The sequence below is a fragment of the Triplophysa rosa genome, linkage group LG16 (genome assembly GCF_024868665.1).
Source record: "Triplophysa rosa linkage group LG16, Trosa_1v2, whole genome shotgun sequence".
Classification (NCBI taxonomy): Eukaryota; Metazoa; Chordata; class Actinopteri; order Cypriniformes; family Nemacheilidae; genus Triplophysa; species Triplophysa rosa.
Window position 1 is genome coordinate 4,512,856 of NC_079905.1, and position 25,222 is coordinate 4,538,077.

General features: G+C 38.0%; 2 protein-coding genes across 2 annotated transcripts; both read right to left on the reverse strand.

Moving 5' to 3' along the window:
• Positions 1-3,785: 3,785 nt before the first annotated feature.
• Positions 3,786-6,460, reverse strand: rps27.1 (ribosomal protein S27, isoform 1). The gene is made up of 4 exons (XM_057355553.1): positions 6,410-6,460; positions 5,484-5,592; positions 5,265-5,375; positions 3,786-4,000 (listed from the first exon to the last, which is right to left on the reverse strand). Exons 1-4 carry the CDS (start codon positions 6,413-6,415, stop codon positions 3,972-3,974), a joined length of 255 nt encoding a protein of 84 aa, XP_057211536.1. The 5' UTR covers positions 6,416-6,460; the 3' UTR covers positions 3,786-3,971.
• A 6,507-nt stretch (positions 6,461-12,967) lies between these two features.
• cers2a (ceramide synthase 2a) lies at positions 12,968-25,120 on the reverse strand. Its single transcript, XM_057355262.1, has 11 exons — positions 24,629-25,120; positions 21,918-22,091; positions 21,423-21,540; positions 19,537-19,655; positions 18,598-18,655; positions 18,354-18,404; positions 18,011-18,103; positions 17,124-17,252; positions 16,455-16,561; positions 16,132-16,285; positions 12,968-15,504 (listed from the first exon to the last, which is right to left on the reverse strand). Exons 2-11 carry the CDS (start codon positions 22,088-22,090, stop codon positions 15,346-15,348), a joined length of 1,161 nt encoding a protein of 386 aa, XP_057211245.1. The 5' UTR covers position 22,091; positions 24,629-25,120; the 3' UTR covers positions 12,968-15,345.
• Positions 25,121-25,222: the final 102 nt, after the last annotated feature.

The window sequence follows — 25,222 nt, forward strand, 5'->3', positions numbered from 1 at the left end:
GACGTGAACTTGAGAAAACGGCTGGCCGATAGTGATGGGTCGTTTTTGAACGAATCTTTAATGTGACTCGGGAAAAACGAGTCGTCTCGGGGAGTGATTCGTTCAGTCGCGCATGCGCAACATTCTATGGGTCCTGTACTGGAATTAGTAAATTAACTAATTTTTCTCTCCAAAGCTGTCACGTCACGTGACAAAAGAACGAACGACTCAAACCTGAAGACTCAGAGGTGAACTAATCAATTCTCTTTCTGGCTCAGACTGCATTGGTAAAGCGTACAGGGCTGTCACGTGATGAACGAACGACTCAAACCCGAAGACTCGAGAGGTGAACTAATCAATTCTCTTTCTGGCTCTGACTGCATTGGTTTAGCTTACGTTGCTGTCACTTGATGAACGAACGACTCAAACCCGAAGACTCGAGAGGTGAACTAATCAATTCTCTTTCTTGAATTATCTGACTTGTCAGATAAGAGGTGTGGTGAGCTAATCATATACTAAAGAATCAGAATCAGAATCAGAAGAATCAGAATCAGAATCAGAATCAGAAGAGCTTTATTGCCAAGTGTGCTTGCATACACAAGGAATTTTCTTTGGTGTTGGAAGCTTCTAGTACAGACATTCAACACAATGACAATACAATATAATACGATTTACAGTCTAAAAGATTCTAAATTGTGCATATATAAAATAAAGACTATTTTACAGAAAATGGGGGATAATAACATATAAGAGACATTGTACAGGGTAGTATATAGTAGAATAAACATATTGTATGTACACTTGTGCAAATGGATAATTTAGTAAGTAGAGGTACTTACTAAATTAAAGACCCAGGTAAACAATGAATTAATCTTTTCTGTTTCTTATAGCATTATAGTTTTGTATTGTTTGTAATGTGATCAACATTTGCATAAGTAGTAGATGTGTTAGGAAAGTAACATGTAACATTTTAATTATATTTTGCTAAAATGAACGAAAAGAACGATATGACTCGAAAAAAGATTCGTTCATTTTGCTGAACGAGACTCAAAGGTCCGAGTCAGTAAAATGATCCGAACTTCCCATCACTACTGGCCGACTTGAAACCGGCGGAAAGTGACTCCGGCAGTTATGTGCGGATTGATCCCGAATGAGCAGTGATCCTTCCGACTAAAGACATCCTAAATTCAATAGCATATAACGGTACACTCTCACAAATGTACACACACACATATGTTCTCCTAAATATTCATCTAAATATATATATATATATTTAGGTTTATTTCAACTGTGGTATATTGGGGACTATTTCTCCATCCGCTCCTTCAGACTAAAGTTAAAGAAAATATAAGTTATGAATGTTAACTTTGCCCTAAGTCAAAACGATTTGCCCAGGGGAAAATGATAAATTTATAAGACCAAAGATTGCCCTTTAGATATAGCAAAAATTAATTAAATCCCATGTTTAAGCGCCACAGAGACGTCACAGCCAGCGATAAATTTCAGAAGCACTTGCCGAGGTGAGGCTGTCGCCATTCTGAATGTTGACTGGATTTGAAAATAACCCTTCGTTTAATGTTTTAAAAATATATTTATGCTAACTTAAAATAATATGTCTTCCTAACGAAGCCTGAACAAGAATATTGGTTCAACTTGTATAGTTTTGCCCTTCCAACATTTAATTTATTGCCGTTTTTACAGTGTGTGTGTTTTAATGGGATAAAGGATATTGTGGTGGAGGGCTTTAATTGGAGAAGTGCTGCGATATGCATGTGGTCCACTGTAATGTGCTTAGTAAAACTCCTCCTCTCATTCGTCCTGCATAAGTGCTGAGATAGGGGCCGGGAATGGGAAAACAGAGCACCACAGAGCCCTATAATAGATTACCCTATTACTTCAGATGCCCTTCGGTAGCGTCTCCACATGGGAGGGTGACGAGGTGTGTGGAGCTCACAGTCAGGCATCCGGAGAGACTTTCACACCCCGCTGCCCTCCGAGAGAAAGTGCAACTGTGGTCTAACATATAGATATGTCACAGAATACAAGCATTACATATTTCACCTGGAGGACAGCACCATTTAGTATCGAGATGCCCAGATGTTTACTGAATTTAGCAGAGTATTCTACATCATGAAACAATTTTGTAAGATTCCAGGGACTAAATAAGATTAAACAATTTTGCCAATAATCATGTTACGGACCATAGCAGACTAAGATAAGTTCCCAAAAAACCCCACTGTTGTTTTAAACCTGTATGACTTACTTTCTTCCAAAGAACACAAAGAATGGATTTTTGAACATTTTCAAGACATTTTGACTTTGATTGTATGGACACAAAAGCACTTTTTAAAAATATCTTCTTTTGTGTTCCATCGAAGAAAATGTCATATACAGATTTTGAGCAACGTGAGGGTGAATAAATGTTATTTTCGGGTGAACTATCTCTTCAAAACAGAACACTTCATTACACCAGCACCATTTTGTAACGATGTCAAGTCCACCCTGAAATACAGCTTCATTATATCCCAATAGTGCACATGTCCTGGGTGACAGACACAACGTTAAATAGTTTCAGGGCAGAACAATTAAAAGCAAGTTACTTCTTTATATGCAACAAGTATTTTTATTTTTACACTGCACAGCATATTACTTAACATCCGAATCTGGCAGAGATTTTTAGGCCTTTGTTTTCTGACACCATGTGGTCGGTTCTGGTACTGCATTTGTACGAGATGGTAAAAGCTGAAGGGCTGCAATTTTTGTTTAGCACATTAAAGAAAGACTCGGGGGTAAATATGCATTCTCATGATTCATGAGGAAAAGGTAAATAAATTATGCCACATATGCTGTATATGTAAAATACCAATTTTATATACATATACAGTACATAGGGACGGTTTCCCGGATGGGGCTTAAACCTAGTCCCAGACTAATTTAAATGTTAGAGGTGTCTTGTTGTCTATGCTGAGATACTTTTAAAAAAGGTTGATTCACTGACATTTTGCTTATTTCAATGCATTTACAAGTTCTAATTTCAGCTTGAACATCCAAAAGGGCCTATAGTTTCCACTTTTATGCAAACAATATGTTTTGTGGATTTAGCTTAATGGTGCAATCTTTGCTAGGTATAAAACTGAAATTGCGTTAACGTCAGCATAACATCCAGTGAATCACTGCAGACATAAATCTGACGGTAAATTGAGTAAAAAATTACCTCAAACTAAATAACATACTATGACAGTGACAAAGTCTATCAATGGCTTGCATTTATATGATACAACCCATAGTATTAATAGGAATAACTGGATGGACCATTATAGACATTACTGGATTTAAATGAAAATGATTAACATTTGATTTCTTATATCTGAAGATGCATCTTAACCATTTAACAGTTAATATTACATTACATTTATTCATTTGGCAGACTAATATACAGGACTAATAGTAAGCCATTAACTGTCCTCAATCCCCCAAACTTGATATAGAATGTAATTTAAAAAACAACGATTTTTACAGAAAAGTTTTCTGTAGAATTGTGACTCTTTGGAACGCTATTTTAAAATCAATTCTTGCTCTGAGCTGTCATATTCAGTTATATAACATTCAATTTTCCCATTCACATGTTTGCAAAAGGCAAAGGGTAAAATCAGCTAATGTAAAAAAAAAAGTAGATGTTCTCTGTACTTGGATTTGAATTTTGACAGTGACTGGTGTTAAACGAGTTCACAAAACAGCATCCGAGTCTATAATAAAAGCCATTCAGATAATCAAACCCCATCAGTTGGAAAAACAACATCACAACCTTATTGTAGCCCAAACATTTTATTGAAACAGAGAGAGAAAGAGAGACAGTTTAGTGAATGTTCCTGCCTGTCCTTGAGGCGTCTAATGAGGGTGTTTGGTTGTATTTCTTCATCCGTCACGCAGTCACGGAGGCCAGATCATCATCTTCTCTCCCTCTTTCTCCGAGCAAGCATCTAGAGAACATCTTAATGCTGCTTCCTTCTGAAGGAACACCCTGGAGAGATGAGAAGAAAAACAGGTCAGTGTCAAAAAACCCTGCTAGTCTTATCATTAAAAGCAGAAATGACATCACCAAAAATATCGAAAAGAAGCCCTTTGCTTTTTTATACAATAGTCTTTAACAGTGAGTTCTGCAATGCATTTCTTCTCTTTCAGGCTCATAATTGCACAGGGATCAACAGGACACAACCAAATAAATGAAAATACTCTGCATGATGATGCACTGTGCAGCACTAACATGAGCCCAATCGCCCTCTCAGAAAGCGGCCCAAAAGCGAATGATATCACAGAAAACCTTGATATGCAGGATACAAAGAAACAAATGGCAGAGCTCTACCAGAGATCAATTCTGACCCACAATTATATAAAACATACTCAGAAATAGCCCACAACGAAGTCTGTGAATTACTGCAATAAACACACACAAAAAAACTGGACAGCATCCACTAATGCAAATTATGGCTGAGATGTATAAAACGGCATTAGCGTCTAAACACATCTACAAAGGACTCCAAATGCTGTCAGCCTAAAAGAAAAATCACTTAAATTTGTCACTATTCGAACTCATCAGTCGCCATTGCCAAAATAATGTTCAGGGCTGCGTTTCCTGAAACCTCCTTAACGCTACGTCATTCTTAAGTTATACCTTAAGATTGGTAGCGATATATTCTTAAGAACGACGTAGCCATACGAAGGTTTCAGGAAACGCAATCCAGATCAGTCAGAAACTGCTGGGGCTGAATACAGCTCTGATAACACAAAATGTTTGTTATTTAATAATGTATATACATAAGTGCCAATGGTAAGCCACGTAGAAACAGCACCACAGTTTCTTACGAGACAAATGTACATCAATGTAAGCAAAGTTGCTTATTTCCATTTAAATGGCTCTGCTAAAATGCAATATTTCTACTAGTGCGACTTGAATCAGCATTGGCTTCAATAACAAGAATGAATTAGAGGCGACCAAAAAATCCTTACTCAACATCTGACACCTCACTTTATCACCGCGCACACAGTAAAACGTCTTTAAGCCAGCTGTACTCATTAAAATCATCATTCTGCACTAAAAATGAGCAATACTGACTAATATATTTCTTCCTTTCCAACAAAAAACCCCACAAATATTTTTTTATTAAATACAGGTCTGTAACAGTTCTCATTTCTTTAACAAAACACCCGTGCATACGCGTTTCAAAAACAGACTCAATACATTTCTTCTTTAACTTCAAAACATTTACGTAAAGACATAAACTAACCTTCTGTGAGTCGAGCTTTGCCTCCGGTGGGCTGACACAGCACAGTCGAGCAGCCCACACAAAGCACTACTGTCTGTGCATGGCTGAACACAGTTGTGATCTTATAACATCCTGAAAGACAAGACAAGAGTTACACCAACAAGCGCAATCATCCAGAATGTTCATCATGTGATCATGTCATATGATGAATATTAGAGATGTAATGAAAATGACATTTACCTGGACATTTGACATCCATGAAATAAGAATTGGGGCACTGAACGAGACGCTTCTTCTTGTGACTCCTCCTCTCCTCCTCAGGGGTCGGGTGCAACAAGTCTTTTGCGAGCTGTTTACATAATAACACATTAGACATTATATAATTGTCTATCGTTATGAACCAGCAATATTACAGACACTTAGAGAAAATGTGTTATCTGCCTTAATAGACAGGAGGGAATCAAACATGACTACGAGGACCAAAATGCACTTCAGTACTTCCATTATAAACCATCAGATATTTGCCATTAATAAAATACAATAATGCATATGTAGTGTGCTTTCTGCCTTATTCCAGTAGGATTTAATGGTGTTTTATTTGTTCTCATCCACCGGATAACATCCCACCAGTACTACCCAACATTACCAGACCCAGAGACCATTATAATAACCATTAAAATTCCCGTTATAATCCCATTATAATTCAGTAATGGCTTCTATTATGTTCTTCAGCAAAGTTGTTTTATTTTCTTGCACCCAGTTCAGTTCTGGATCCTTCCGACTGCTTTGTCTTTAGACTCGTTTCAAAGCCATAAATCCATAAGCAAGCTCTTCACGTGTGACAACTCTCAAATACCACTGTTAGTAAGTATTTGTTTAATAATGTCAGGCGGTATAAATACGCCGTTTTTTCAAACGTGCGTCATGTCTGTTTTATATCATATGTTTTGTTCTATGCGCGCCGCCATCTTGATCCAGGGCGCGAACGCACGCTGCCGAACCATTCAAGACTAAACGTTTATTTCCACGTTTCATCTTCTCGTAAATGTCCTAAGGTACGAATAAACGTCCTCGCTATGTGTATGTTCGTAAACGCGATTCGAAATATAGGTCTTAATGTATTCTACGTGCTGTATATTGACGTGGTTTTGCGCTCTAGTACTTACTGGCATGTTGGCGAAGATTAAGCCGCTGCCAGAAAGGAAGTTCCAGGCGGAAGCAGCGCGATATCATTAGCGCAGGGCGGACGTGGAGCGGAAGTACGACATCGGACGTAAAATGCGGACATGTTGGTAGAGTCAAATGTGGTTGCTTATGTGGTTATATTGTTAAGACTTTCTATATACACCATTCGTTCATTTCTTCATTCACTAATTAAATATATGAATATATAGTGTCATCATACAGAAGCAGTTTATGCATCCAGTTGGTGATACATTGGTTTACCTATTATGTATATAGTGTCCTGTAGGTGGCTGCATTTTCACATTTTATTTTATTCTTTGATTAAAGATGATCTAAAGCAGTGGTTCTATAAGACCACCAACCAAAATAATTGAAGATAAGATAAGTCTTTATTTGGGGGCCACAAACGATGCACCCTACACAAAGGGGGCCTTATATCAAAAAAGTTTGATCCAAATACTGACAAAAATGACTTAACAAAATACCTCGAGTCTTAAAACACATACAATATTCTTTATTATACCACGGGGCTGTTGAATGCTTCAATCTGATTGGTTGACAAACGTTCTATGGGTATGCATTAACTTTCAGTAAATGCACACCTATGAAGGTGTTCCAGGTCTGCTGACCGCATTACAGTTCCATATCACTTCGCCGAGTTTAAACAACAGAAAGGTTATAGTGTAGCCTACAGGCCGTTACCGCACACAGTACAGTGCTCTTGATCTGACGTTTATAATGTCAAACTTTACTGTTAATGGCAACGTGTGCAGTTTCGTTTCAATAAACAAAGCATTTAAAAAAAACAATATAGAAATACATATGCTAAAAATCGAATAAATAAAATAACTAAGTAGAAAAACAAAATGTATTAATAAACCCAACTGGTTCGTTTTCCTCTTCATGCTTACAACTGATAACAAATATCATTTAATAGACAAAAGTTTCAAAAGTTTGCGTGATTTTTTTAATGCTGATGGTAGAAACAATATGAGGAATAAATAATGTATTATCACTGGCTTTTCTGTCACATTACTTCAAACACGCAGGTGTGGGCGCAGTCTCTCTCTCTCTCTCTCTCTCTCTCTCTCTCTCTCTCTCTCTCTCTACACACACACACACACACACACACACACACCCCGTAGCAGTGGCTCAAGCTTCCGAGTCCGTTCGCTCTAACGGATGGTTGAAATGAGATGTGCAAGAAAGTAGTCCTATATCACATACATCATGCTTTACTGCTGTAACGGGTTTACCGAATAAATAAAAGAACTTCTTTTATCTTTTCATCGTCAAAAATTACTACAGTGAAAAACATTCCTTTTTATATAACACGTACATTCAAATATATTACCTTGGGGGTTTTGTTCGATGATTCAAATAAATCTCAGAAACAATCTCTAGGCTACATGTCTGTTTTATTCTCGACTACTATTACGTGGTTATTTATACTGTTAAGTGTCTTGTCTACAACATATCACTGAACATGGTGCCATCTAGTGGATTCTCCCGAATAACAGGCACAAATAATGGATTTCATATTTCCTTATGACAACCATTAATTTTAAAGTAGCTATAATCGAGACACGAAGCAACTAGAGACATGGTAAAGTTGTACTCTATACGTATATCGAAAACCATTGAAATATGTTAAGAAATGTAAACGTGATTGTGCTTTTAATGGCGAAAAAGCGCAGCTCGCCCATTGGGTTCAGTGGGCTTTTAGTGCACCGTTGCCCTCACCAATATGGTGGCGCTATTGACGTATCGCAGCAGCGGAGCAAAGCGGCGTCTAGTTATATATATATATATGTCTATGCTGACAATACGTCCACCTTACTTGCATATACATTTGGGCGGTCTTAGTCAACTCATACCACGAACTGACGTGGATTTGTGGGGGTGTGGTTACACGAGGCGTTTCAGGCAGGTCTGGGTGAGCATTCACTTCTAGATAGAATGCATCTTTTGTTCCGACAGTTTCATTTTTGTAATTTTATGTGTCTTATACATGCATGGGCGACTTATAACACACCAAAGACACAGAAAAACACGTGTTCACGCCATATGACCCCTTTAACTTTCGAATAATTGAACGGCTCGTCGTCAATTATTCCTTACTTAAGAATCATCCATTCACATTCTATTATAGGCTTACACTGAATTCTAAATTCTTAAAAACTGACATTTTGTTAGTCTTTCACAATAAAATGGGAAATATTGTATGTCATGCTGGTTACAAAAACATTTAAAAATTGTTGCTCTTAAATGTCATATTTATGTCTCATGAATAAAATCAATCAATTCAGAAAATTAAAAAAACATGTCAAGGAAGAGTCAAAGTCATCGGCCATCTTTGAGGGCCACTTTTAAAATGGCTCCATGTGAGAAATATTTCAATTGAGGGCACCTAGAAACAAAATTAAACAAACTAATAAATACAACATCAATATAAAAACTCAAACATGCAATATAGAGAAAAGTGAATGAGACCCAACTCAATGAAACAACCATAACAACTCAATAATATGACCTCTGCTGCTGAACGATGAACTTACACCTGTGTCTGTGCCCTTTATCTTCAGGATCTGCCCTATCTGAACATCACCCTGTGTTACTACACACTAGTGGCACTTTTCTTGAAAATTATTACATACTTGTCAAGTTAGCAGGCCCACCTACACTCCTAAAAATAAAGTTTCCAAAAGGTTTCTGGTGGGCTCTTTGGTTCCATAAAGAACCTTTAACATACACAGAACCTTTCTATTGGATTAAAGGTTCATTGTCATAGAAAAAGTTCTTCAGACTATAAAAAGGCCAAAAAGAACTGGTTCTTCTAATGGCATCGCTGTGATTTATTATCTTTATTTTTAAGAGTGGACATTCTGGCCTGAATGTAACTGTAACTCAGAAAATATCATCTTTCAGTTCTCATGTTATACATTCTAGATCTCTTCTGACGTTTGACACTCATGGGTTACATGCAGAATAGCACATGAATATTCTGCCTAGCATAACAAATTCTGTATAGATGACCTACAACACTTTCACAAAATGTGCAGAATACCACTCCACCTTCCATTTCTAGTTCAACAGATGAACCAGCTGGGATTATCCCTCTTGACCCATTGTCATCAGATTCCAACATGTTTACATTAAATTGAAAATGTGACCATGTGAATGTGAAATTACTTTTTATTTTGAATATTATAAATGCAAAATCAAACATGCATGCAAATAGTAGTGTTAAGTGTCACGTATTGATAACAATAATTCCATTTTTTCGATAACATTTTAGGTGTTCATACAAAAGTCACCAGTGTTTCCTGTATTGAATTGATAAGGCATCAGTTATTGATCTGTTCCTCCTGATAAGTGGAGGTAGAGATGGCTCCATATGGATCCACAACTGTCTGAGCACAACGCACAATAGTGAAGAACAAGAAGAGGCAAAGCAGAAAGAGGAAGAAGAGAGCGAAGCCTAAATCCACATCGATCTCCAGTCGGGAAACCGGTGGCACTGGTTGGTCCATCTGTGAAGTGCTTTATTTTACAGGTGATTGTGTGAGGTTTAAGAACCCCGGGGGCTGCACTCTTTACCACTGTTGTTTGCCCTTAAGAATCTGATATGTGATCTACCCCATCCGTGGGACAGAGTACAACGGAAATCCCTCTGGTCCAGGAAAGCTCTACTTTCAGGATTGTGTGAATGGAGATCTTCGGTCTAGTCTTCAATTCTTGAGTGTCGGATTCCAGACCTCAAGAGTTGCTCATGGCGTAGAAACCCCCATCACCTCTGAATGAAAAGGAAAACCATTATCAAAATGAAGCAGTAACATCATACAGGCAGGGTAACTAAATATTTGCCACCCATATTTATGACTCAACCGTATATGAATTATAAATTAAAAAGGTTCTTTTCTCATCTAACCTTACCATGTTTTTCGATCTCTTACTTTCGTATGCCATATTTACATTGTCAACTCTTGTACCTCTCCCAGACCTCAGGCTACAGCTTGTCCTACATTCCACTCCACCTTCTCCATTTCCATATCTTCCATTTGTTAACATCTTTCATGTATCTATACTCTTCAAGTGAACATGTCCACCTCAACCACACTGGAGCGGGTTTGAATATTTGCGACCTCCCCTTGGCACCTTAATCTTTATGAATAGTTTAACAGGAGGTGAATGACGTTGGGTTTAACCTGGCTGTGGTTCAAGCTTTGCCCTTCTCCGAGGGCTGTGGTCCAGACGGCCTCTTAGTTCAAGCGCGTGCGTAACTCAAGCAGGCCCCGGACCATACGGTACGGCTTGGACGCGTCACAGCCAGGGAAAGGAGAAGGCTGGACAAAAGGGTCCGTGACGGAGTAGGAGATGAGTACGGAAAGACAATACGCAATGTCAATTAACTTCACCACCAGGGGCAGTGTGAAGCGAAATCGAGTCTGGCGATGCAGAGATGTGATAACATTTGTTTGGTCGGCTGCCAAGGCGAGCTGACAGATGAAGTGAGAACGAAGGGAGGGAGAGGATGGTGATGTCGTAAAGATGTGACACTCTCGAATTAGTTGTCATGGATTCTTTGAACACATGAGAATAGTGGGATAGTGGGAAAGGAGGGGCGAAGCAGGATTGAAGTAAAGAGATGGGCGACTTCCAAAAACCTCTCAGAAATAATTAATAACCTTAATATGATTTAATTAAGGGTGATTGGTTAAAGCTAATGACTAATATGATGCCATGTGGATGAGTACTATATGCAGAAAAAAGCATTTAGTGTTTCTGAATTTACTATTTATGGGTATGTGACGTGTTTAGGTAAAACGATCCTTTTTGTTTCATTCTGTGAACTACAAACAATATTTCAAATCAAAATATTGTTTCTATTTGCATTTATTTGCAGAAAACGAAAACTGGAGAAACAGGTCAAAACAACAGAAAAGACCTCACATACTGCAAAGAAAACAAGGTCGTATTCACTTTTAAGCAATATGACAGTAATATGTGTACATTTATTAGAAAGAAGTTCAAAATGATTTTTAATGTGATCATTTTATCACAGTTTTTATGTGTTGTCATGCTGTCAGTCTTTCACATTGCTATTGGATGACTTTATGAAGGTTTGATTTTCTTGAAACTCAACAGACTGGCCACAATACATCTAGAAAATGCTTTTTCACCGCTGTATTTCAGCTGTGAAAAAAATGTTTGGTAACCTAAAAAACTATGCCAAAGCTGATGGAAATGCAAGAATGTGGTTTTAGAAATGAGTAAAAAATAATCAGAACGATTTAACATTATGTCTTAAAACAGATCATCTTAAGGTCCATATGCACATCTTCATTAGACAGATAGATCAAAATGTGGGGAAATGGATGTTAGTCCATCCACAAAGACGGACATCAAAGCATCTCTAAAAAAAATGATTGAGTCAAGAAATGTCTGGAATTTAAACCTGAGAAAAAAGGTTTTAACAGTTCAGCCAGATATTATTTTCAGATATCGAAGGTTAACATTGAATGCTGTTGAAAAAGCAAAAAAAAAAAGTTTGTGCTTTTTACTCAAATGTTTACATTAAAATAATATTAAATTAAACAAAATAATAACAACAATAAAGAATGCATTAAATTTAAAATTAAATTATGTTTTCAAAGGTGGTCTTAGACTTTTGGGCCCTATATTGTAAACTATAGTGCCCTTAAAGTGTTTCAAATGCTCCCTCATTTGTAAGTTATTTGTAACGTTTTACGTTGATTAAATGCAAACCTTAAAGACCTCTTAAATGAACAATCAATCGATCTGTATTTCATATCGACAACATCATTTGGCTCTCACCTGTGTTTGTAGTTGTCCTTTCGTCTTCAGTCAGCTGCACAAACCATTTTAAGAGGAAATGAAAAACTACTACATGATTAAAATGACTCGGCTGGTCAGAAGATAAGAGTTATAGAGATGCAGACAGTGACGGGAGGCATGGATCACTCGCTCACCTTCTCTCAGCACTGAAGTCCAGGCGTGTGGCGACACGGCCGCATTAACATGGAGAAATAATTACAGGCCGTATGTGATCACGCTAATTGCTGATTTCAGATCAGATTTCAGCCCATAAGCTAAGAGTCATATGTGGTCAGTAACGGATCTGATATCTTGAAGTAGCCGTTAACCACAATGTGATCCAAAGGTTCATTACACAAGAGAGAATCAGGTAGCAATATCAGGGGAATACAAGGTTCAATTGAATTACACCACTGATAATTATTTATTCACCCTCATGTTGTTCAAAACCTGTATGTGACTATTTCTTCTGTCAAACACAAAAGACATTTTGAGAAATGTGTCAGTGGTTTTGTGTTCATACAGTTGAAGTCAATGTTGTTTGATTACCAACATTCTTCAAAATATCTTTTGTTATGTTCTGCAGAAGAAAAAGTCATACAGGTTTAAAATGACATGAGGGTGAAAGTAATGAAAAAGGATTATCTCTCTTTTATAATGTTGTTCTGTCATAAATGCAAGAAAGTTTTAAACACAGAGGATATATTCATATATATTTATTTGATTGGCAGATTCTCTTACCAAAGCAAAAATAGGTGACAGTTGGTGGTATTTGTGCCACGCCTACTTCTAAAACGACTAAACGTAAAGCCTCCGACACAGTCAGAACCAATGAGAACATGTTGCTTATTATGACAAAACATGAACATATGTAGAATTTACATATCACAAGTTTCAAGCATTTGTTTCAAGTAAGTGATTTCTTTTTTTTGTTTTGAAACCACAATGTTTTACAAAATAAGTGTATTGTTAATAAAACGAATGGAACATTTCTAAAAACAGGATGTAAATATTTCTTAGTAATAAGTAATTTGTGAGTCATTTTTTTCACAATTGTCAAAAGTAATTTAGACTGAACACCAACAATCTGTTTAAATTAAAGCTGTGATACTAAACGATACAACGGTGGTCTAAAATGCAATAGCAGATATTCTGACGGCATCACATCTCAAGCTCGTGGTTTTTTGGGGGGGGTACTTTGGCATTAGTGTCCAAGTACGTGCAGATTACATTATGTTGAAAAGCACATAATGCAATGCTTAACTTTTTGGAATAATCTAGTATGCGATATTGCATCATCTTAAACTTTAAGAGACTTATTTGAGTGTTCTGTTGCTTTTTGAAAGATACATCCAGGAAATAATTTACAAAGTGTTTCTCCACACATACAATGCAATGGCAAAGTTTGTCATTCACAAGAATCTTTATCTTACATTGCTGAATAATGACGATACAAAAATACAACATAAAAAAACTGGCAGTTGGGACACAGATCATTTTTTCGTTGCGTTTGTGTGGTGGACCCTTAAACAGCAAACTGGGGGGGGGTGGTCTTGGCACTGAGCCATAAAAGAGACATGAATATAAATGGATGTAAACAGAAACAAAAAAAGAGAATGGCATGGTTTGAAAAAATCAAAGGTAGAAAGATGATAAAGTGAAATGCATAGATCAGCAACACAAAGGTTTTACAGATAAGGCACTTGAGGAAGCATTTGGAAATGTAAAATATCTTTGCAAGGCCAATTCAGATGTCCCGTTCCACTTGCATGTAATGCATCTCTTGCGTGCTGAACACCCATGTCGCCATTCTTTGATTTTGGAGCAGAATTTGAAAGCCTGTCATTTACACTATAATAATAATAAGAGACAGTGGGTGTAAATATTGGGCCAACTTCAAAAGGGAACAATTTTTCCTATTTCCCGTAAATATTACAACTGCGAGCCAAAATGATAATTACAGTAAACATTTGGTTGATCATTACTATAATGCATTTACAGATTTTACAAATAATGGACCGATACAAGGTACATCCAGCACCTAACACTGATCCTAATGTAATCACTTATTTTAAAAATGTAAGAGACAAAGAACTGGCTAAACGTTCGCCTGCTAAGAACTCCGTCTTACTGCATAAATGATCAGCTTATCAGGCTTGCTGAATACAAAACCTGTTGAAAATCTGGATCTTAAATAAAAAGAATTTTAAACGCAAACCAACTTGGACAAAAATCTTAATGAAATTTTAAAATAATTTGTAAGAATAAATCTTAAAAAGAAATGCATTACAAGACACAACACAGAAATATTAGATTCTCGAACACAACAGCAACACTGTCATTGAACAAACATTATACACAACAGGCAGCATATTGATTCTGCACCTCCGGGACGGTAGATCACGGCAGCACGATGGGGCTAAACGGAACCAAGCGGACGAGCTTTACAGAGTTTGAGTCTCTATATGTGGTAGTGTATTGCAAATTGATAATGTTTAATAGTGCAACTGCATTGGGAAGAGATCGGTGAAGAATGCCCTTGGCAGCCTACACACGACGGAGACGAAAGACGCGTGTGTGTGTGTGTGGAAGGCAGGTGCTTAAAGGTCACTTGGTGGTATTGTGAAGGAACAGGTAATCTGAACTCGAAAAATTCCAGTTTTAGAATCTGAAAAAAATCTGAAGGAAATCTGAGCGAATCTGAAAATGGGATCAGCAAAAACTGGCGAAACTATTTGACGACTACAGAGGCAGTATGGTAGTGTGCGATGCCCAAAATTAAAACATAAAAAGTGACTTCACAACCAGGCACTAAATCAATTATACACAGAGTAGAAACTGAACGTTGGGCAACCAATTACAGACCTTTAATAGTTTGGACAATTTTGTTAATAGCGTTTTGGATTCTTCATGCTTGGGGTTATTTTTATCTCTTGGTGACTGCTTCACAAAACGTAGCATCCCATGAATCTGTCAAAGTGTGTGTTCTTGGCAATCCATCAAACACTTCTCGCTGCAGTATTTTGGTCTGGTCCGGGTGTACGTGTGGCTGATGGGGAGGCTCTGTACCTCCTCTTGTTCATTGTGTCTTGCGGTGATGGTTGTTGTTTAGGGGGGAGTGGCCGTTCTGCACTGGTCCATTTTTCATTTGTGCCCTCTTTTCTTTCTCGCCCTCCTCTTCCTCCTCATCCTCAGAATCTGTTTCCTCTCTGTCACTCCTCTCGTCCTCCACGATATTCTGCAGTGTCACAAATAAACCGATCAGCTTTTAGTTTTAATGTATGTATTATTACAGTGCTTGAAAGTCTCAAGTAGATCTCAAGTAGATTAGTTCAAGGTTTTCTTTAAAACTGCCCATTACGTGCCCAAATGATGTTCCATGTGTATGAAAACATATGAAATAATTTCTAAATATTATAAAAATAGTGAACAAATTATGGAATAACACAAATATTGAGGATGCTTCTCTGGACATTTATTGGCTGTTTTTTGACATTATTTGTTTTTTTGCAAAAAGAAAACAATTTTTGTTTTGTACTGAAATAAAATTAATATATTGGCACAATTATCTTTTTATATATTTTCCATTTATATATATTTTTAACTTATTTCAAAGATTTTCGCTTTCCTTCCAGAACCTTGGATGTCCAAATTTGCAGTTTTTCTTTTAAATGATTAAAAACCGTGTTGTCGAGCATGTTTTAATACTTTTTATTGGTTAGATATTTGCAAAACCCAGTGACAAACATAAAGGATGACTAATAATAATGATAACATGAGAGATGCAGCAGCGATATATCTTTTTCGCAAGGATTCTAACTAAATGACTTATAAACAGAAGTGTACATGATTGTTTTAAACTCACATTGCCCGGCAGGAACTTGATGGCCATACGGAGGATGAGTACAGCCCAGAAGATATGCAGACACTGCAGTATAAACAGCAGCCCATTGAAGAAGTAATACCCAAAGAACGGGGGATATACAGTCACTGGATACACCCAGGTACAATGCAAGATCCTGAGAAAGAGAGGGGAAAAAAGAGAACGTAACCAAAACATTTAGCTACTAATAAAGAAAAAACATGTTCAGGTGTGTGGAATATGGAGGTATTTAATTTGATTTCAAGACAATAACCAACAATATTAAGAATGATTTACAATTTCAGAAATCAACTGATCCAACTCACCAGAATGGAAAGATTACGAGTCTGGTGATCATGAAGATGATGGCAAAGACAATGAAAATGTAGTTGCATGTTTTTCTCCAGCCGGCATAGTTAAACATCTTAGCTGACTGTGATAAGAAACAGAAGTGATGTCTTTGGCACTTACACAGAAACACCACCAGGAGGCAATGCACCGACAACACTGAAACAGATTTACTGACACAGAGCTCTTCACTTTGCAGCTCTAAGAATTCCCGCAGGAATTTCTAATGGGTTTTCTAGAAAAGCCATTTTCAGCGCAAGGATCAGATAAGGTCTATGGTTAACATTGCTTGAAATAGACTTTGCTTTTTTGTTCTACAACAATTGACAAACAATCACACCTTCAATGTAAATCCTGAAAACAAACTATGCATGTGGTCAGGTGACCTCTAGAGATAAACTATCACGTTACATGCATTTACAAGATTAACATCCCGATAACAAAAGACAAAATTGAATTTTCTGCCATTCCACTTTGGGATCCACTTAACAACCAAATGGTCTGCTTTTATTTGATGTACATTTAGTCTAATGCGATGTGAATAACTTATTGACAAAGAGTATTTTCCATTTAAAATGAAGTGAAGCTTTACGCTAAAGCTCCAGAGACACGGTGTCAGCATTAATGTTCTTCCGATGTTCCATTACCTCCAGCAGAGAGTCTGCGGTGTCGTGCACCAGCATAATGAGGGTCCCGGCTCGAATGTAGTTCACACACCATGAGAAACTTATCAGCAGGATGGTGGCGACATGGTGAAGTATTTGCTCTTTAAAGTCCTAAAGCGGGGAAACAGACACAAACGTTTGTGTATTAAAAATATACAAAGTAAGGTAAACATAATGGTACATTAATATGATTAGCATTGCTGTAACACAGTGGTTCTCAAACTTTTTCGTTGTAAGGCCCCCTTTGTGTTAAGTGCATCGCTTTGCGGCCCCCCATATAAAGACGTATAATCTTAAACTTTACTTAAACTTTTAAAGAATTTCAATTAAACCAAAAACATTCAGTTATACAATGCTGGAACCTCAATTCTTATGGTTGGTGGTGTCATTTTTCTGATGTTTGATTGCATAAAATCTATGATACATTTCTATATTTCATAAAATGCCACAAAATCTGTGGCCCCCCCTGGATCCATCTTGGGGCCCCCAGTTTGAGAACCACTGCTGTAACATACCCATAGTACCCAAGATCAGGTAAGGGCTCATTTTAAATCACTGCATTCATCACAAACGAATACATTCAATCATGCAACACATTGTTAGATTAATATGGTTATTGAGAGATTTCTTTCATTTGAACTATTTTAGCACCATTTCACATGCTCACATTCTGACACAAGAGTTTGATACACTCTTCTAAGAGCGTAACACTATCTAAGATTTCAAGTCAAAGTTCAAGATGAGCGCACAGAGTGACTGATTCAGCGAATTATCACGACAGATAGGTGATCTATTAAACCGGTTTGAGATGATGTCGCATTCAATCTTTTCCGACCATCTCAACAGGAGAGACGTATTCTTGCACTCACTTTTCGCTTGACATCAGATGCTACGCTGAACAGAAGCGATATATAAAATCCCAGTTCGATCATGTAGTACCAGTACTGAGACGGCAACAATGTCTGGTGAGAGAAAAACAGAAACGGAATCAATTATTACACCATGTGTTTAATAGAAATGGTGATCAAACTCCTGTAGCTACAACAAGAAATGTTTCTACACATAAGTACATATGACATGAACATTTAGGTTAAGCTGTCATCTGTTTGCATTTTCCTCAAATAGCATTTTTTAAGTGACTTACATAAGCAATTCATTGAAAGACCAATTCAGATTATTGAGGGGAAGGAGCACACGTGATAGTGAACATACCAGCATTGGAAAGCCGTTCCACATTTCCTTCATTTCGTAGAGCCATGGTTTCTACAAAACACAGTGCGATTACTCTCATTTCTTTTGAAACACTGTAATTCATTTGTGTGAATCTGAAAGCTAAGGCCGATATCTTTCCCAAAATGAAACACAATTCTTATCTTACAATTTCCAGACAACACAAAGAAACCATTTTGTTTATATCAATAACGGAGAGGAAAACATGATTTGTAGAGATACTCACATCAATAAGTGCAGCAAGGCCAGCAATGAATGCAAGAAGGTAAAAGGCAAATCTCCAGCTGTAGGAAAAAATACAGCAATCTCAGCCAACACATCCACAATAACAACTTACAAAGCAAAGCATGGGTCGTACCAATAAATGATGATATACATCTTTTAATGCAAAACATTATTTGATCGCTCGTCGTTCAGTTTGAGGGCATACGTTTGCATAAGAAGTCATTTTACACACATGAGTAAAACAATATACAAACATTGTGCACCCACAATACAAACTCCACCAAGGACACACAATGTGAAATTAAAACACCCTATACACCCACATATCAACGCCCTGCTGTGACTGACAGTTTTCCATGATAACAAACTATTTTAATTACATGTGTAGGATGTGTTTCTGAAGACAAGCAGATGTTGGACAAGCTAGTATGAGATATTAAGATCAACCTATGATAAATAACCACAGCTATTTTCTTCCATATATAAATGCTTGACTCAAATATTACCTCTTTAATAAAAGCACGAACAGTATTTACATTCGAACAGACTTTCTAGGTTTTTTATTCAACAAGTGAATATATAGAAAAAACGAACATTTAAAATGTTTAAGACAATGGTGGTCAATTGTGCAAGGCTCATTTAAAGGGACCGTACACCCGAAAATGTTAATTCTCTCATCATTTATTCAAGCTCATGTCATTCCAAACCTGTCTTTCTTCTGCAGAACACAAAAGAATATATTTTGAAGAACGCTGGTAACTAAACAACACCTGTCCCCATTGACTTCCATTGCATCGACACGTAACCACAAAACTTCCTGTTTCGTGTTTCACAAAAGAAAACCATACAGGTTTTGATCGACATAAAGGTGAAAGACGGATGAAAGAATTCTCATTTTAAGTCTCCCTTTAAGTCAATTTAAGAAAGATGTGTTGTGTACCTGGCTTCTCTGAACTTCTTGAGCTGGTTTGGCCGATCTTGATTCCGTCGCCTTCGGAACCATATGTGGATTTGTCTCTCTGTACATCCGGTCTTTTTTGCTAAACTCTCGACTTGGCTCTGCACAGAGAATGATTAGAGCATTGTTATGACGAATATAACATGGCAACATTGAAGTATCAAACATTCAACTCTATATGGGGCAGTTTCCAGGCCTTGGTTAAATTAGTCGTTTTTAAAAACATACTTTGCCAAAGGAGATAACGTATTTACGAAACGTGCTCTGTAGAACAGTTTGTCCGTTTAGGGTTGCTGTAGAACAACATGGTGAATTTCATGTCTGTGCATGTTGATAGAAATAGCTCATTCTAAGGTAATAAGAATATAACGCTTCATTATGTAATGAAGTTTTTACACCTCTGAAGACATAGTTACGTATATTATATTGCATTATTGTCAAAAGATTCTCCAGAAAATTACAGGGTTATACGATTTAAAGGAGACATCAGATGAAAACCCCACTTTTCTGTGTTTAAGTGCTATAATCGGGTCCCCGGTGCATCTAGCAACCCAGAAAACGTGAAAAATAAGGACCCAGTAAGTTTGTTTTGGTGTGCCTTTCCCTGCAAGCATGTGAGAAATCGAGCCGTTCAGATTTCGCTCCGATTGTGACGTCCAAAGCGGATTTTATTATAATGTTACGCCCCTTAATCTACACAGTTCCACCCACCGGGCTCCGCCATTGTTGTTTTCACAAGCGACAGCGGTGTACGTGACGCCATGGCTAAAGTTCGTGGACAGCATGCAATGTAGTCGCTGCACAGAGTCCTAACCTCGGAAGAGACAGGGGTGGATTTATTTTATTTTTAGTGGAAATCCATCAGAAACCATAAGTAAAAACCTTTAGTGCTTTTTCAACCTGGGCCAGTACAAGCAGGATTAGCTTCAAAATTGTTCCTCAAGAGGGATTGAGACCGACTGAACGAGACAATGTTAATTCATTATGTGCGTTAATATGTTTAGCTGCGGCAAGCTGTTTGTTTTGCTAATGAACAGGGGCGAACACTGGGGTTAGTTTCGTTTTAAACGTCTCAAATCATTCGTGTTTAGGCTGAAAAATCTGTCACCGCAAACTAGCTCTCACATTGTGTGTGTAACGTTATAACTTGTCAATGACAAGCGCTAAAATCCATGTAATTCCGCTGAGATCTGCAGTGGATTCCATGGATTTTAGGAAAGCATACACGCACAACGTAAGCGCATAAGGATGCGCTGTTTGCTGTGACAGATTTTTTTGTCTCCGGACGAATGATTTGAGACGTTTAAGACGAAACTAACTGCAGAGGAATTCAGGAAATATCATTTAGCTAAACCATTGCCATGGCAGTACTAACACGTGTGTTGTGTTGACACGCCGGACAGAAGGGGGGTGGGGTCCGCAGTAACTCATTATCATTTAAAGAGACATGCACCAAAACGGGTTGCTATCAGCATAGCTGTTTTTGACGAGGCAAGAAGGGTTTTGTTTACACAGCCATTGAGTGTTTTTAAGCAAAACATGTTCCAGACATTTCATGAAGACCCTAATAAATCATACCATCTTGTTAAAAGTGCTCGTCTGAGGACACCTTTAAGGCTTAAATGGTTGCATAAATTTCCATATAATGCTTCAATCCAAAGCAATCTGTACACATTTACATTGATGCACTTGGCAGATGCTTTTATGCAAAGTTCAATACAGTGGTATTTATTTGAGCAGTTTGTGAGTTCAAACTGAACACAAGCGATCAATAATAAATACATACAGCCCTTAAGTAGTTGACTGAGGTTAAACGGGGTTGTGCTGGATAATTGATGAATTGGGCAGGTCAGATGAATGAATTGTACCTGTGTGGGATTTTTAGTCGTGTTGCTGAAGTACGACTCCAGCGTGGGGTTGTGTGCCACTCGCACCCTCACTTTCTCCTTTACACCCAAAGCCGCAGCTAGTGGAGTGGCCACTGTCCTAATGCCAGAACAAAAACACAAAAACAACTCAGTAGGGTCCGAAAAACATCAATTCTTACATATTCTTACATATTTAAAATGTTGACCATACAAAGGCTGTACTTCTCGTTTCAGAAAAGCTGAGAGCCTTTGTGGTGCAGTGTCATTGCCTGCTTAATGCAATCCAGATCGACTACTGACCAATTCCAAATAGACCATGAAGTAATGATATCAAATATCCTCTACCTGAGTTTTATTCTTTGAAAACGATATACAAATGTTTACATAAACAGCCTGTGGCTGTCTTCATCTTAAAGGTCACCCAAAAAGTGAAATTCATGCAAAAATCATCCCAAAGTATATACAACGTTTGGTGTATATAAAACATCATCTGACCTCTCAAAGATCTGTCGTATGACAAGAAAGGCGAGGGCGATGGGCAGGGTCACCCAGAGGTCAGCTGGCTTGGAGTAGGTTAAACCATCCCGATCCTCCAGATCAGCCCAGCCGAGCCCTTCTGGAAACCAAAGTCTCTCGTTCCAAAACCACTCTCTCAACGTGGACAACATCCTAATACAGAAAAAGACAATTGTGAGACGATATATTTTCAATGACACTCCAATTGAGAATAAAAAACACAACGCGGAAGCAGTTCACACAGGTTCCAATTCCATTTATTCATTTAACAGATGCTTTTAGTGAAACAAATGAGAAACCAGTACATGATTAAGAGCCGCCGATCCCTTAGTAAACACTTCTTACACCTACTGTCAACACAGCACACATTATACGGAAACGTAACATGAGCTCAAGAACATTGATAAGCTATCACGACGTCCACCACAAATGAAAGTAAACTTTATAGAAATGTAAACACGTCCCTCATGTAGATCCGTGAAGCATTTACACGGGTCGAGGAGTCTTAAAGAAAGCCCCCCTTATCCTCAAGTTGTCAGTGACACGGATTGAGCCGATGGGCCGCCGGCTGTACTAAAGGCTGCTCTCTCTCAATGGCAGCATTCTGCGAGGTCAGCATGACATCATGGCCACTGTCATTGGCTGGCACGCTCTGAAAGGCTGTACTGTCACCTGTGGTAATAAGTACTGCTCGGAGCCAGCCAGGCCGGAATGAGACAAGACTCTCGTCCTTGACGTCCCATTCTATTCGCCTGGAGAGCTAAAAACACACAGATTGTAACAAGCTCCAGAATGTTAACTTCTGCTGGAATATATCAGCAATGCCGACGAGTAACAAACTCTTGACAAAGACCTGACGCATATGAAGACAGCCAGACTAAGAATAGTGTTAACTCGAATAATATTAGAAGTTATGACCAAACGCATGAATCACAGATGAGTAATATACAGTAGGTTCACGAGAGGCCTTGTTCTTAAATTCACATTTTAGAAAAGCATGATAGCTCAAGAATTCATATGGGCTCGCATTCCATTACTGAACTTTCATTGCAATGTTCAAGATCAAATAAGTGCTAGCCAAAAATAATGCCAGAGGGTTTTATTGAGTGATTCAATGGAGACTTTCAATAGTTTGACACACTGCCCATGTAACTGCACTGTGTGTTCTCTTATTTAAATATATTTCGTTTATTCATGCTCATATCATCTGTATGACTTTCTTTTGCAGAACACAAATGAAGATATTTTGAAGAATGATGGTGACCGAACAATTGACTTTTAATGTATGGACACAAAACAACAGAGATTTCTCAAAATATCGTCTTTTGTCTTCCAAAGAAGAACGAGTCATATACAAGTTTTGAATGACATGAGGGTGAATAAATGATGGCTGATTTTTTATTTTAGTGTGAACTATCCCTTTAACAATGCTTTTATTATAGTAAAATTGTAGCAGCCTAGTTTTTGGCAGATTAGTTACTATTTGTACTACCATAGTTTAACAAAAACATCTTGATGAAACTATGGTTACTATAGTAAGACTGATACATTTGAGGTTACTATGGTTTTTACATGATTACTATGGTAAAGCTATAGATCATTTTTGTAAGGGTGACCATGATGTCCCTCATGGGACACTTGCTAAACATGAGAAAACCTCAAGGACTTTGAGCATTGCAACTAAATTGTCTAGTTGTTTGATCAGTGTTTTATACACACTTAACTTGAATTGCTTGGGTAAGCAAATGGCCAAACTAGCAAAAGTTGATGGCACAGAAATTTAATACTGCGGTTCAAAACGGGATTTACCAGTTTAACATTTTGCATACACTGTGAGAGAATATACAAGAATGAAGAAATGACACACCCACTGAGGGACAAATATTACTCAGCTACACAAAAAGGTGTTGAAATTTACTCGCCGGACCTTTTCGCAACAGTTTTGTTATTTCTAAACTCACTGCCGCGCGACTGTGCCATAATGCGTGACGTCATAGAGTGGCATGAGCCGCCTCTTCAATAGCGCTCGACGAGTGCGTGACACGTCCATCAGAAGTTAATGGGGAAGGGCCATCGTGTTTATTGAAATGCATCGATATTCACACCCGCTACGTGCCCGACTTTAAAGGCAATAATTGCCATTATAAACGTGGATCTGTTACATGTTTTAAACGCAAAGATACACGAAAAAACACTTCGTGGCGATGATAAACAGGGACGTCGTGTCTACAAAAGATTATAGACACGTATTTTAAACCACTACCCGAGTAGCTTTCAAACGTGGAGTACTCCGCCCCTAAAAACACCAAAGTGAAAATATTCATTTTTTAAATAAAATACTACAAAGAATCCAATTAATTTGAGAAAAAAACTAATTTACGTAACGTTATATAGCACTGGTTAAAGGTTGACGCACAATTACTCATATCCGCGTTGTACCAACTTTGCATACTTAAACATCACGCGCTACAAAAATCAAGTATGCACTTCCATTGCGTTTCTAGTGTAGGCCGTGAGCGCGAGCCTGTAAACATCAAAACCCTGACTTTAAGAGGTGCTAACGGCAAAACAATAGTACACAGACATAATATCCAGTAACATTCGTGCATGAACGTTTAGGAAATGAAAGTACATTTCGTAAGAAAGATGCATAAACACGCACAGATCCGTATAACGGTAACGTTACTTACTTCAAGCAGTGGTGCGAAACGCAACGCTAGGGTGTGAGCGCACGAACAGATGAGACGAGATTTAGGAAAGGTGCATGAAAGTGAATATAATCTCGTTGGTTTTCAGTGCAAACTGCACAATCTTGAACTCTCTTCGTAATCCATAATCCAGTTTCCACGCATAGTTTTCTTAAATAATGTACCGTAATGAAACAAGACGTTACTGTAACTCTTTCGACTTTTTTCTCCTCCCGGTTCGTTCCCAGTTTGGCTGTAATCGTATATTTGGCAGTCCACCGACGAGTAATCCAGACCACTTCCTCGATGTTCTTCAGAAAGAGAAAGAGTGAACATATATTTGTCGTGTATACTTTGCAACACCTTTAGCGTCACATGTCGTAGTTGAAAGAGTTCATGCGTAGTTCTGCCGGGTGTAAACTTGGGAGCCGAACCAGGCGAATGAAAGCGAGAAGAGGAGTGCAAAGAAAAAAAGAGGAGTGTGGAACGAGACCTCGAGGGGCGGGGCAGGGGCCATTTAAAGTGACGTTGCACGGCATGTGGGTTATGACGTTTTAACACGATGACGAAACTCGTGCAAAAGCGCTGTAGACTGTA